The 14,631-nt window shown below is 41.2% G+C and overlaps 1 protein-coding gene across 1 annotated transcript; it reads left to right on the top strand.

Moving 5' to 3' along the window:
* Positions 1–451: 451 nt before the first annotated feature.
* Positions 452–3,335, top strand: timm29 (translocase of inner mitochondrial membrane 29). Its single transcript, XM_029508914.1, has 2 exons — positions 452–645; positions 1,989–3,335. The coding sequence occupies exons 1-2, from the start codon at positions 540–542 to the stop codon at positions 2,591–2,593; spliced, it is 711 nt and encodes a 236-aa protein (XP_029364774.1). The 5' UTR covers positions 452–539; the 3' UTR covers positions 2,594–3,335.
* The last annotated feature ends 11,296 nt before the right edge of the window (positions 3,336–14,631 follow it).

The raw sequence follows: 14,631 nt of genomic DNA, 5'->3' as shown, positions 1-14,631 counted from the left end.
GCCACAGTTATTTAATGGGATAAATCTTTTTTTGTTATTATTTTTTGTGCCCACGTTAGCGTAAATACTATATTGTCTGTTCCATCGAAGGGTATCATGTATGTTTTGTTTGACTTGCTTCCCTGCGTTGTCTAATTCAAGATTACAGGAAAGGGATATAAATTATATTAAATTAAGAGCCGCTAATAAAAACATGTTAATATTACTGGGTTCTTAATTTTATTCAAATTACACATTCCCTTTCGCGGTGTTGTGTAGAAAATCATATTTTAGGTCAACATTTATTTTTATTCAAATATCTTTATTACAACACTTGAATCAACGTTAGTTTATTTCATGTCCTTATGATTCTAGAAGAAGAGCACGGAAGCGTTCCACGTTCGACAGACGGAACTTTAGCAAGGCAGAAGTTTCCGTCCGAGCCCTAAAATAGCCTCACCGCTGGGCGCCATTTTGGCTCCATGTGAGACGTCGCTTTGACCAGAAGGATGGTCGTTCTGCATGAAGGTGATCGTCCGAGCCATTAAAAATCAGGTGAAATGGCTTCGTCGCGGGTCGCGGTGAGGATGTTGTGTAGTGCGGCAGAAGCAGCCACCTCTTCTACTGCTAAAGGCCGCTGGGAAAGACTGAAAAACAGCAAGGCAGGTGAGGAATTGAGGTAACAGCTAGTTAGTGTGAGGCTACAGTTAAACCGTAATTTAGATGAACCCACTGCTTAATTCAGTGGAGAATTAAACACTGACGTTGGAGTCCGAGAGCCTTTAGCCACCATCAGTGGACACATGGTGGTCTCCCCGACAGACAAACGTGTTCCTGTATGAAAGTAGCCGAACTGTGCAGACTGTCTAACTCAGTAACTACTGCAGCTGAACAATGCTGTCCAAGTTTGTGTGTAAGTGTTAAATTCATCAACTGTGTCATCCATGTCCTGATATGGTTACCCATCATAGATCCCAGGCCCAGAAACTGCTGCTCTGTTTTTTTTTAATCTCAACCAGAGAAGAGAAACTACTGAAACGTGAGGCTTTTGAGGAAAAACATTAGAGATAAACGACTAATTGAAATTGAAAACAGTTCATAGTTAAGTAAGGGAACACTTTTAGTACAAGTCCCAGTTAAAAAATACATTGCTACTATTGTTAGATTTTTTTCAATCAAAATAAAATGCAAAGTTACAATTGCAACATTTGCCAAGTCATTGCATTGTAATTTAAAAACTTTTTTCCTGCATATAGTGCTGCACTACATAAAAAAAGCAAAACAATAAAAACCCAATAGCACTTCAATTTAAAAAAAAAAAAAAAAAATCTGTGACAATGTCCTCTGTGTGTCTTTGTGTATTTATTTATTGCCTCTGCACCACACACAAGGTGACTGTAAATTTTTTGGACTTGTGTGAAGTGATGATTGTACAGCTGAATTTTCTGGGGATGTGAAGAGATCTGGAAAAAATACTTGAGCTGAACAAACTGGAGCAAACTGGCCCCACAAGGTTCGTCCTCAGCTACAGTGTGCGTCTGTTTTGGACACCAGGCAGGACTAAATTTCTTCTCCTTACACACTACTACTCATTTTCCATTGTTCTGCTAAAAACCCTATTTACCCTACTGCTAATATTTACTTGTGCACACTTATTGTCAGGCCTCAGTCACTATTTTCATCTGTATGTTTTGCTTGCATTTTTATCTTCTACTCTCTGTTTTGTTCTCCTCGCCCCCCACCCCTCTCTCTCTCCCTCTCTCTCAATCCAACCAGTTGTGGCAGATGACCCCCCAGTCTGATTCTGTCTTGACGTTTCTGCCTCTTAAAGGAAGTTTTTCCTTACCACTGTCACCAAGTGCTTGCTCTTGGAGGGATTTCTTGGGTCTCTAACAACTCCATATAGAGATTGACCTAGACCTGCTCTATGTGTAAAGTGGTTACATGTAACTCTGTCATGATTTGGGACTATAAAAATACATTTTGTTTGGTTCTTCTGCTGTTTGTAGGGGTCTGGTGTCGCAGCCTGTTGTCTGATTATAAAGAGGCATGCAAGGAGATTGCAGTTGGTGCCTGGGAGCGACCGGTCAAAGCCACTGCATACATGAGCCTCCTGGGTGGAGCCTCGGCCTGTTTCTACATGAGACCTGATCAGGTGTCCTTTGAGGGAGCCCTGCTGGAGCGCTCCAACCAGCTGGCCCTCCTGTCACCATGGATCCGCAATGCGACCTCTGACGGCCATGTGCAGAGCCTTGTGAAGCTCCGTAATGAGGGCCGACTACGTCACGCCAGCCTGGGTCTTCTCTCTCTGGTTTACTGCACTACCCATGATGCTGACACCATGTTGTATGAAGCCCAGTGCTCCAACCTGTCAGAACCCTGGTGGGAGTTCCCTCACAGGGTGCTAGATGTAGGCTTCGCCGGTCGCTGGTGGATCCTGGACTCAAAGATGGAGGATTATGATATTAATGAGGAACAGTTCAAGCACTTGCCAACTCACATGCAGGTGACATCACCACCGAGCATTCAGGAGGTGGAGCGGAATGAGAGGCTGCACGAAGAGTCCTGTTTAGCATCGGTGGTGGACGACGAGGAGAAAGGAGAGGATCACTGAAGCCAGCCAAATAACACCACTGAAAGAGTAACAGAATCAAGACATGTCACACTTGCACCTACTGCATAAAAGAGTGTGACAGCTTTTTCTCATTTACCATGTAATGCAGAACCCAGCATACTTTTTTTTCTTTCTTTTTTTTTTTCTTCTCATCCAAGTAAAAGCCCTTCAAAATCCTCAGTTGTTATATTTATTCCAGTTCATGACAATGACTGACAGATCAATAAATCTGTAATTTATCTTCCGGTATCTCACTTGTCTCACAATTCCAATAAACTTTTAAAGCCTCATCCTCTTAGTTTGAAGGATTTTTCAAAATCAACCTTAAGTGAGATATTCATAAAAGAAACTGTTTTCCACTAGCCTGCATACTGCCTTGTCTTCCAAATGATTCCCATCTTCCCATTTTTATCATTGGATTTAGTTTTTTGTTTTTTTCTGTGGGTATAAAGTGTCATTTGTCTCTGTTATTTGTGTGAATGTCTGAAAAATACTGGCTCTAGAAAAAGGTGTTTGCTAATTCCTTCTGAGCTGCTTCATGCAATTACAGCATACAGAGTGTGTGTCCCATGTCAATACTGTGGCTGTGATCAGTTTTGGAAAATCTGATAAGTGTTGGCTCATTTAAAGGCCATGTCCTGGTTTCCTTAACCAGGTTTTGAGACTTTCAAATCTCCACTGAAAAAAAAAAAAATTAAAGATATGGTGAAAATGAAAACATTTGTCGAAGGTTCATTTTCCCCCTCGTGTTGTTTGCTGATTAGATGTTTAAGGTTAATCAGAGTGGTCAAAGCACTACCTTCATGAAGAGATGCTGGGAAATTAAACACCTTGGAGCAACACAAAGCAAAATCTGATTCATTTACTTCTAATCTTTGTTCGTTGAGGCCATTAGAAATGAAGAATCATGCGTCATTGCAACACACCTATAATAATACAAAATAAAATTCTGTTAGAATCCTTTGGTGCACTTAACCTAATTCTAATGGCTACCTTCAGAGCTCCATGTCACAAGGCAAAAGTTGAGTTCAGTGAACTTGACATCCACAGTCCCAAGAGTTGGATCCAGTAGAGCAACTTTGGATGTGGGTGAGATAGAACAGGAAGCTCTCTGCACAAATGTGCAAGTGACAAATCTGCAGAAATGGAGTGGCGCAATCGTGCCAACATAGTCATGAATCCAGGACATGAGTGTCATAATGGAGGAATTACAGTGTACAAATACACTATGAAGATGTCTAACCCTTTGACCCCTGATAACAGTTGTGGGAAGATTAATCCATAATGGAGTCAAAAGCCACTCATGATGGCACACTATGACTCACTGTCACAGGTTTTTTGATGGGAACTCAGCCACTGTCTGGACGTCTGGTTTATAATTTTGCCACCAGAGGGTGTCACAGAGATAATGACTGTCATCCCACAAACAGCCAACGTCTCAGCACAAAACATTTCACTGGATAGCCACAATTTTACATCCCTTCATTCACTAATATAGACCAGTGACTGGACTTGTTATCAAACAAGTGAACATTACATAGAGTATGAGTTTATTGACGTGAGATTTACATGGAGATTTCAATTACAGGCACAATACACCTCAACAGAATGAGTCTGTCCAGCCAGGTGTCATTTCCAGGAACAGTCCTGCATGTATGCATATACTTGCTTTCTCTGCCAATTGAAGGTCAATACTACTCAGGTCTGTAATCCGAATATACAGGTAATGGGCCAAGTTTAGCCTGGTTCAGTAGTCTCAGGCCTCATTCAGGATCAGGTTCATTGTCACCACCAGGTGAGTGTGCTCTGCTATGATTACCTTACCTACAATTGACCTCCAGCAATTCAGAAATGCAAATTCATGAGTTCAGATTTCTGTTTTTGCTAATCTTGCTATCCTGTAACACAACATTGTCTGTTTGTAGTGTGACAAAGTGAAGTCATCATGACCACAGTGTGATTAGGTAATTGTTAAAACCTGATAGGCAGCCTGCAGATTGCTCATGTTCATGTGGGAGTCTATATTCTGCACCATGTTCTTCTTGACTTAAATGCCACTCATAGATTTGAGCTGTGGCATAGCTATTTAATGATAATTTCTCTCTTTTTGGGAACACACTAACTGTTAAACAACAAACTCTGCGGCTACACCTTCCATTGAGAGAGCTTTAACAACACAACCTTGGCTGAAGAAAGAGGCTCTGAAAACCTAGAGGAAGTGAGACATGGCTAATCTGTTTTACTGCTCACTTTTTGAAAATATTATCTCTGTCTGTGTGTGTGTTAATTTTGCTCCTGGCAGTTGTGTGTCTGTGTGCCTGAGCAGTGAGAAACTTGTCTTGCGGCATGAACAGAGTCTGTCAACATTGCTCTGTGGATACTTGCTTTTTCTGCTTTTATGAGCAATCTCCTTGTCCTTGCTAACAGTTTTTTGTGTATTTTTCCTAGAAAGGTCTGTTTTGACACGATCTGCTTGACCTTTTCCCTTCTGGTCATTCAAGACAGATGCCACTCATAAAAACTTTCTCTCTCAATGCATATGCACTATATTGTCCTCTTGCTTCATTAATACATTGGGATCCTGAGTCAAACATGCAGTGGGGACACAACATATGTGGAAAAGGGTAAAAGCACACAGATATGTGCTCTTCAACAGCTTATTCTTAGAAATATGAATTAATGATAATCTGTGCTGCTGTTGCCAAATATACTCCCTCACAAGTTTGTAGACCAAACCAAGGCTGAACAATAGTAAATGCCGGACTGATATTCACCAGTTTCTGGGAGAACTGTTGACCATGAGTCACCATAATTTTCACAAACCAACCACCATGAGAAATGTCTGGCATCAATATGCTCATCTTGACACTTGAGCACTGTGCTCCCAGTGATGTGCGTAGTTTGGCATTCATCAATACTCCCTCTCAGTACTGAAGCCTTCAGCCCTCTGATTCATTGGTGCTCTTGCAAGTTCATATTGATTACTGTACAGAGAAAACATACATATGTTCCGAGAATGTAAAATTGAGCTCACAACAGTACAGCATAAAACACAGAGGAATTCACTGCTGAAAGTGAATGTCTGATACTGATCAGCAATGTCTAATATTATAGGTGTTAGCAAAGATACAAGATAAAGAAAACCCTCATTAATTAGGAATTATGAAAAAAAAAAAGGAATTCCAGTAGAATTTGTGATTTGCAAATGAAATAAAAATGTTTATGTCATATCCATGTTCTTTAAATGCTCAATCAGCCAAGAAGGGGGCCAAGGCTCCTGGGATGGGGGACTGCTGGGCTTGTTACCTCTCAGGATACAGTAGCTTTGGTTTCTTCTTTCATTTGTTGTCCTGGTTATATTTGTGCTGAATAAACTCTGTTGCCCATGTTGTAAAAAGGAAAAACTGAACTATCACATTGAGCTCAGGCTCTTTTCATTTCTCTTTATGTTTCTACAGCTGTGGTCGAGTCAGTGGACTGGACTAGACTTGTTCTCAGACTCTGACGGCTCAAATCCTCTTGTTACTCATGTAATTGTAAACAGCCGATGGATAGCTCTAGCAAACACATTGCTTGGTTTTCAACAGATGATTTGGACCTGAGATTTATAGAAATGAGGATATCTGTGACTGTTGAGACGTTTAGTGGAACAGAATACCTCTCATTAACGATGTAAACCTGGAATCACTTTCACAATAGTTAAAGGAACATTAAATTTGCTACTTTCTGCAAGAGGGTAAAGTTATGGATTTGATTCCCGGGCCTGGGGCAAGATAGACTGGTGACCTATCCAGGGTGTACTCTGTCCCCTGAGATGCTAGCTAGGAACAGCTCCAGCATCCTCTGCAACCCCGATGGATAAATGAAAAAGAAGTGCAAAAGAATTCCCCTCAAATGTCTTGTCTTTTAAAAGAAATAGATATTGCCTGAGCTTAGGCCAGAAAATCCAAATCTCAGTGTGGTTGATTTTTACACAGCTCCAAAGTCATCGTACTTCTATAGAAATATAAAAGGTCAGTTCTAGCTCTGTGAAGCTACTAGCCTCTAACTGATGCAGATTCCAACAGCTAAAGAAAGCAGCAGAGGGGTTATATCTCACCAGCACAGCTAATTTGCTTGATGTAATAGTGTACAATCCTGAATCTGAACAATCTTGCATCTTCCATCCATCCATCTTCATCCGCTAATCTTGGGTGAGGTCACGGGGCTGTTCCTTCTTTCTTCAAGCAGAAACTTTGACCTATATTTATTTGATTTATGTGAAATTTGTTGGTGAACAAATGAACAAAGAATTTGTAACATACAATTACTATCAAAGCAGTCTGACTGTAGAAAGCACAATAACCACTGCTGAACCATTACTGAAGCACTCAACTGTACAAAATATTATCTAGACCTTTTTATTGATTCGTTGAAGGAGGTGAGGGCAGCACACAGTGGTTAGCACTGTTGCCACACAACAAGAAGGTCGTGGGTTCGGTTCCCGCCCTGGGGCCTTTCTGTGCAGAGCCTGCCTGCCCTGCCTGTGTCTGCGTGGGTTTCCTCCGGGTGCTCTGGTTTCCTTGCACGTCCAAAGACATGCATGTTTATGTTTACTGGTGACTCTAAATTGTCTGTGAGTGGTTGTTTTTACTAATTTCATCATGTCAAAAACCAGCAATATGATTTCAATGCAAGGTTTCATCTGACCTGATTCAGTGCCAAACTGCTAATGACCACATGCATTTAAAGTTTAAAACTACTGTAGGCTGTACTGTAAACAATGGGGTTGGATCACTCGCTTTTAATCATGACCTTACAAGTAAACAGGTCTGAAAGAAAAGCACTGTTTTCGTGTTTTACTATGTGTTCATTTTGTCAGATGACATCAATGGCTTGGAAAAGACTGAGGGATAATGTAGTCTCACTGGGTTGTGTTTCGGCCACCATTTTGTCTTTGCTTTGTTGTCTGTCAGAAACGTAGCATCTAAAAATTCCAGAAAGTTGAGAAGCAGCCGTAAACCCCAGAACCAAATGTGTAGATGTGGACTCCTGATACTACTGTGTGATTTCACAGAATCTTCCACCCAATCAGGATAGAGTCCAGAGCAGGTCAGCTTCAGCCCTGTCTCCTCTTTAGTTCCAAATTCTCCTCCAAATGAACAGCAGTTTACAAAGCAATGGGTGATGTCACGGTGGATGTGGTGATGTCATGGATATGCTAATCAAAGCATTACATAATTTGGGCCCTTTCCAGCAGCCTCAGCTACTTTCCAATGAAAACATTTGTTTGCAGTGGTTCCACATTTTTCAGCCTGCTCCTGAATTTTTCTTACTGACCAATCATAATCAGCCATGCATTAACCCTGGACTTAGTCTTGTTGTCAAGAAGAGCAAGTAATATTAAGAGAAGACTTTCCCTTATGGCTGTCTTGACCGTCTTTTATAATTTTCTCCTTTTATTATGGTGCACACTTTCGGTCTGTGCGAAGACACAGCATTTCTTTGTGAATCTGTTGTACCAGAAAAATCTGCAGAGGGTTGAAGCAGACTCCCTGACCTCAGTATTAACAAGATGCCAAAGTATAACAGCAGCACTGCAGGCGTCGCCTGCTGGATATAACTGAAACAGATGCAAATCACCTGCTCCCCCTTTTCCTTCTCTGCTGTTATGCAACTAAAACTGATGATAAGAGCTATTTTTAAAAATATTTTCATCAGGTCAGTCTCACTCATGGCCCTCATTGTTGTAAGGCAGTACAGTGAGATGATTGTGACAGCTGCCATTCCAGAAGCAAACGTCTGGATTTAAAGCTGAAAGGCCACCTATGTCAAAGGGAATGGATTTTTCTGCCTCACTCATTACTTCCTTTTGTTAAACACACCGACTCCCAGACACATGATTTCAGATGAGGGGTATCAGCTGATTGACCAATCAAAGCGCTTTACAAAAGCTCCCACTCTCACCCATTCACACACACCTCCATTTAACTGTTTTAGTAGGCACTGCTTTTCTACCAAACATGCTCATTCACAAAATAACACATCTGGGGTAATTTTGAGTGTGAGTGTGAGTGTGAGTGGTTGTTGGTCTCTGTGTTGGCCCTGCGATTAACTGGTGACTTGTCCAGGGTGTACCAATGTGAGCTGGGATCGGCTCCAGCACCCCCAGGACGTGGAAATGGATAAGCACTAGAAGATGAATGTATAATTTTGGGGGGCTCTGTTTTTGCCCAAGAACAATTGAAAATGCGGGCTAGAGGAACTATAAATCTAAGCAGGTGACCAGTTCTACCTCCTGAGCTGTAGCCGCCAACATCCAGACAAAAAAAAAAGAAAAATTATCCATTCCTACTAACATACCTGGAAACGCACCTCTCATTATTGTCCACACAAACTGGCCACACACATATTTCTGCAGTTGGTCAGAAAGTACTATGGACAAGGAAGGTCATGCGCTATGAGTGTGTATGAACACAATGTTGGTGGAGGAGTGTTTGTTTTTAAAAGTCTCCACTGTCTCCACAAAATAAAATTGTAGCATTTCCAAAATCTTCTGTCATAGAGGATAACATTTCTGATGTTTGTATGCTGTTTGTAGTACATTTTAAATCTCAAATGGTGAAACTGATTGACTTTTATTCTTTTATAAGCCAAAATTTTCACGGTTTCTAACATTGGCCTTCTGACAGAACCACATTTGACATGTTTCACCATAAGAAAAACAATTGTTTGCTGCTTTGTGACAATGCATCTTCTTGACAAGTTTAAAAATAATTTACTGACACTAATTTAACATAATTCTTTTTTTAAAATCAAAACTAAATTGCATTCTGAATGATATTTCTATTATTCCTATCATTTTATATAAAAAAAAAAACTTCCAACAAATTATTTGAATGCTCTGAACTTTGGTGATATCTAGACATTGTAATTTTTACCACATTCACCTTCATTTGCTAAATAGTGCTAGTTGAAGTGGACTGAAGAACCCAGCAGTTGAGTGACTGTATGACCACGCCTAAAGCACCGCTGATAGATAGCACAGAAAAAAATACTGACCTGCTTGAACAGACATGTAAACAAAAGATCTCACATTATGTCTAATTTTTGTCCTTTATCACAAGGATTATCTCAGTTTTCATGCAACAAAGGTCTCTTTTGCTTCCTTCTTGCGGTCGCATCCTTTCAGGTTTCCTCTGTCTGCACCTCCACGCCATCTTTGCCTTATGGCCTTTAATGACCCCTGGCCTCCAATCCATCTTGCCCCTGCCCCACACAGACAGCTAGTCTGTTGGTCAGAGGGGTCAGCAAGGACAGTCACTGTCAAGTGGTGTTTGAAAGTCATGCCATTTTTGAAAAATAAATGCAAAAACAAGACTGATGGACACCAGCTGACCATCTTTAAAGAATAATGTAGAACGTTTTTACATTTAGAAATGATTAAAGCCTGTCTATCATTAATGTATTGACCCTTTGGTATTCAAATATATTTCCACTTTATGGTGTTGGAACTCGAGTCTTTACTGCATTTGCTTTCTGTGAGTAGATGTGGAAATTTCATAGCCACACATAGCCACATGAAGACATTGAGCTCATGATCCTGTCCTGTATTTATTTTCTGTCAGCTGCTATCAGCCTAGGATGCCAGAAGATGCTGACATTGTCTTCCTTTCTTCCTTTACTTCAACTACACTCAGTAACCCTATGAAGGAGGGGTGAAGAGGGGAGGGGAGGGGAGGGGAGAGAGAGGGGGGGAGGGAGGGAGGGACGGGTGGGGTGGGGATGACTGTCTGGCCACCATGTTGACCTCATTGACCACAGCAGGACCAGGCAGGCTGCACACACACAACACACACACAACGACACACACTTTGTACGACCTAATCAATATGTAACCAAGGAAGAGGTAGAATGATGGAACGAAAGGGGGATAAGTTGCAGAAGATGGAGGAGGGTAAAGGTACAGTGTCAGTGAAAATACAATACAGCAATTCTGTGCTGCATGTGACATGCTTTCATAACAATAGAGCATCAACCGGGTTTGATGTTTTAAAAAATCTTCAAACACTCACACTGTTGTGAAACACCAAAGAGAAACTGTTGCATTTCAAAATTATGTTAAAACAAGTAGCAGAATGGACATCAAATAGTTGCAACTATGGACATTTGATCAATTTACTATAAAATGCTCTCTACACACATATTTTAATGATAATAATGCAGGTTTTCCCATTGGCAGAGCCATTACCTCCATAAAATATATAATTGTGAACTTAGAACACATGATGTACATCACGTAATGTGACATAAAATATAATTCAGTTAAACTGACACGGTGCATTATGTAACGGTAGTTACAATCACATGATGTGAACAAAGTCATTAGTAATATGTCACATGAAAAGACACAAATTTCACATGTGATAAATTCCCCAAAAGCTAGATTCATGTGGTTTAAACATATACACAAAAAATACATAACTTCCAGATACTGCACTTGTGAAACATAAGCTGTAAAGCAACATCTCTAATATATGAACAATTCTTCAAACATTTAGATATATGTTATCTATGATAAAGGCAATTTAACATATAGGAGCACACATTTTAAATATTCAACATGTGAAATGCACAATGTCATGCAAAATGATTAATATGCAATATTGTAAAACACTTAGGTCATACTTCACAATACATGATGTTCACAAATGAAATGTTTAAATTGCCTAAAAATATGAATGCCAGTTTTCAGTCGCAGGATTTTCTATTGCATATCAGAAATACTAACATAAAAAAATTAATTTCATACATATTATAGAACATTTTCACAAACACATGCGTGAAAAAATATTAAAGTGACATTTCACATGTATCATACACAGGGTATTTAGATGTCATGGAGTAACACATGACACAACATTACACACGTCATTGCAAGACAACAGCCAAGATGCCACATTTTTCGTTAGACAGTTTTGTCTACCCCCAGGAAGATAGTGTGGGCCATTACACAAAAGAACACAGACAAATGCTTGTTAAACAGAATTTATTAAGAAGATGATAACAAAAACAGACAGGACATCCAAATGCATCAAAAGGGTTAACTGCCTGAATCCAGGAGAGTGAGAAGTCTGATTTGTGCACATGTGCATCTTTGTGTGTTGGATGGGTGTCAGTAAGTGCAGCTCTCTAATGTCATGTGAACATGTTTGAAGGCAGCAGTGAGGGAGAGGGAGGAGGAGATAGCAAAGGAGGCCATGTGAGTGAGGAGTGGAGGAGGGGTGTCTGGTAGACAGAGAAAAGGAAGGAGGGAAAGAGAAAGAGAGGGGGGAGGAGAGACGAGCCGAGTGTGCACAATATTCATTCAAACTGACAGAGGCTGTGTGTGTCCTGGTTTGCACTTCCCATTGCTCCTCAGTCTCTCTCGACCTTGTTCTTTCTCTCTCTCTCTCTCTAGCTCTCTCTGTCTCTGTCTCTTTCTCCCCCTCTCCCTCTCCTCTCTTGCTCCCTCTCTTTCTCTCTCTCTCTCCAGACAGTCTGCAGTTTACAGCAGCAGAAAGGAGACACCGGAGAGCCACTGGATAGGAAGAAAGAAAAAAGAGACTGTGAAAAATGACAGACAAGGAGAGGAAAATCAGGGGGAGAGAAGGAAGTGATGAAAAGTAGGGATTTGAAGATGAGAGCAGAGGACGTAAGAAAGAAAGAAAAAGAGAGAGTGGTTGCTTGGCTTTTCTATGGGAGGGGTAAAAAAAGGAGATATAGACAGAGGAATGCAGAGATAGAGGGACGGCGACACTCCTGCTGAGGAGGATGTTGGGTAAGTCAGTTTGCACCTTCATTTCCTACATTTTTCCAGATGAATTATTGTGCACGCGTCAGGGCTCTGATCCCACAGCAGCCCTGACTTTGGGAAACACTGCTTGCCAGCAGACATGAATGCGATGTGACAGTGTGTCAGTGGTTGTTTGCCGACACTGATGTGCATGCAGGATGCAATGCCAGGGAGGAACGCCCAAAGAGGCAGAGGAAGAGCACAGAGTTCAGCACAGAAATGGATGTAGTAAAGACCACCGAGGTGGCGTGCTAGCACAGAAGTGAGCGTGTTTGCATGATGTGGATTTTCATTCATGATTTCACATGTGAATTCCTGTGTGTGTGTGTGTGTGTGTGTGTATGCGTGTGTGTAAAGGATGGGCATGCTTTTTAATAAGTGTGTACATTTTTATGTATGAATATTTGTGTGCCTGTGTTTCAATTGCCTATATAGATATGCATGTTGCATATGTTGTGTGCGCTGGCTGTCCCAGTTCAAGTGAATGATAATTAGATTAAAGTCCTGATCCTGTCCGTCTGGTCCAGGTAGGGAGATGGAGACTTGGGTACACATCCAGCAGCAATCGGGGGGAAGGGCCATCACCATTTCTGTGGCTCAGGTAACAGCACTCTGACATTTCTGTGGCTCAGGTAACAGAACTTTGACATATCACACACACACTCACCAAAATATGCATGCGCAAACATGTACATCTGCATGCATCAATAATGTTAGCCTAAGTGGCGTTAAACTCTGACTCAGAAGTCAGACTGTAAAAATCTACTTTTAAGATTTTGCCAGTAAACATGTCTGAAGTCAGAATAACACAGACACCAGTGAACTCAACTCAGGTCACTTCACAACACACTCACAGCCAGACACACACACATACACAAACAGACCAGCAGTTTCCCCAATAATGGTGGTGCCTCCCATGAACTCATTCACCGTGGGGTCGCGGGTTCAAGTCCCAGGAGGGGGAGGGGGAGCAAGTAAGAGATTGGGAGAAGTGAGGGAGGAAGGAAAGGAGGGAGGGAAAGAGGACCAACTCTCACTCACTAGCTCCCCCACCACCCATCGCATGTCTGTCTCGCTCTACCCTCCCCCTCTTTCTCTTTACCTCACAGCCACAATCTGTCTTCCCATTCAGACCCACATGAATTGACACGCAACCATGCATATATATACACACAAACGCAGACGCACGGAATAGTGCACATGCAATCTATGTGACTCAACATGCCACTGTATGACCAAGTGCAAGTCTTACACTTCCTTAATTTGTGGAGGTGTGTGTGTGTGTTTGTGTAGGTCAGCAGTGTTAAATGTTTATTTTGGATGCTGTTACCTGAGCCAAAGAGGTTAGCACAACACTGTCTGGGTGGCTGTTAATAGCATTTTTCCTCTCTAGCTGTGTGTGTGTCCAGGCCCCTGTGCAACGTATATCCTTCATAACATGATATATGTTCACTGAGGTAAAAGGATCCATCTCTTGTTTTCACCATGTCTGATAGATGGTGATGTGAGCAGCCACAGTCTGGGTGGAGCAAAACACACACAAACACAGCAGCCAGAGCAAATGTGTCACAGCAGCACCCAGGAGTATTTTTAGCATTTTTCCCATGTGCCCTTGTGCAAGACACCGAGTCACCTGCCTGGACATCTGCTCTATTGTTTTGGTTTGCAAGAGTTGTGCTCTGTCAGCTGTTCAGATGTTCAATGAAGAATACCTGAATTTTTATTACACAAATTGAAAAGTTTAAACAGACCTCTCAGCCACGCCAGAAGCTATTCTGTACATGAAACAAAAATCATAAACTTGATGTGCTGGAGCAAACACCACTTTAGGAATTATAGCTCCCTCTAATAGAAAAAGAGAAGTTAAACCAGGCAAAAATGCCAAGGTGGTCTGGTTCTCCAAAATATTCAACACAAGAACTACTAATTTCAATGGAATTTTCATTTTCCGTCTTATTTTAAATAATGGCTACTGTATTTGAACATTTCTCTTAGAAAATTAATAATTGTGAATTGGAGTATCACAAATAGCTAACCCATAAATAATCCCACCAAAAACATCAGTGACATATCAGCTTGGCTTGCTTGGCTTTGCATGACAAGCGATTACAAAAAACCCCCAAAAAACGGCCAAAGTAGTTTTAACTGAATGTTTTCCACTGTGCACATGCGCATGAAAACACACACACACACACACACACATATGCATAGATGCACACAAACA

The sequence above is a fragment of the Echeneis naucrates genome, chromosome 8 (genome assembly GCF_900963305.1).
Source record: "Echeneis naucrates chromosome 8, fEcheNa1.1, whole genome shotgun sequence".
NCBI classification, from domain to species: Eukaryota; Metazoa; Chordata; class Actinopteri; order Carangiformes; family Echeneidae; genus Echeneis; species Echeneis naucrates.
This window is presented reverse-complemented; position numbering and strand designations above follow the sequence as displayed.

Excerpts from the sequence above, each read along its gene's own strand:
- timm29 (XM_029508914.1), top strand. The coding sequence starts at position 540 with ATGGCTTCGTCGCGGGTCGCGGTGAGGATGTTGTGTAGTGCGGCAGAA. Across the intron at positions 646-1,988 it reads ACTGAAAAACAGCAAGGCAG|GGGTCTGGTGTCGCAGCCTG; the intron begins GTGAGGAATTGA and ends TGCTGTTTGTAG.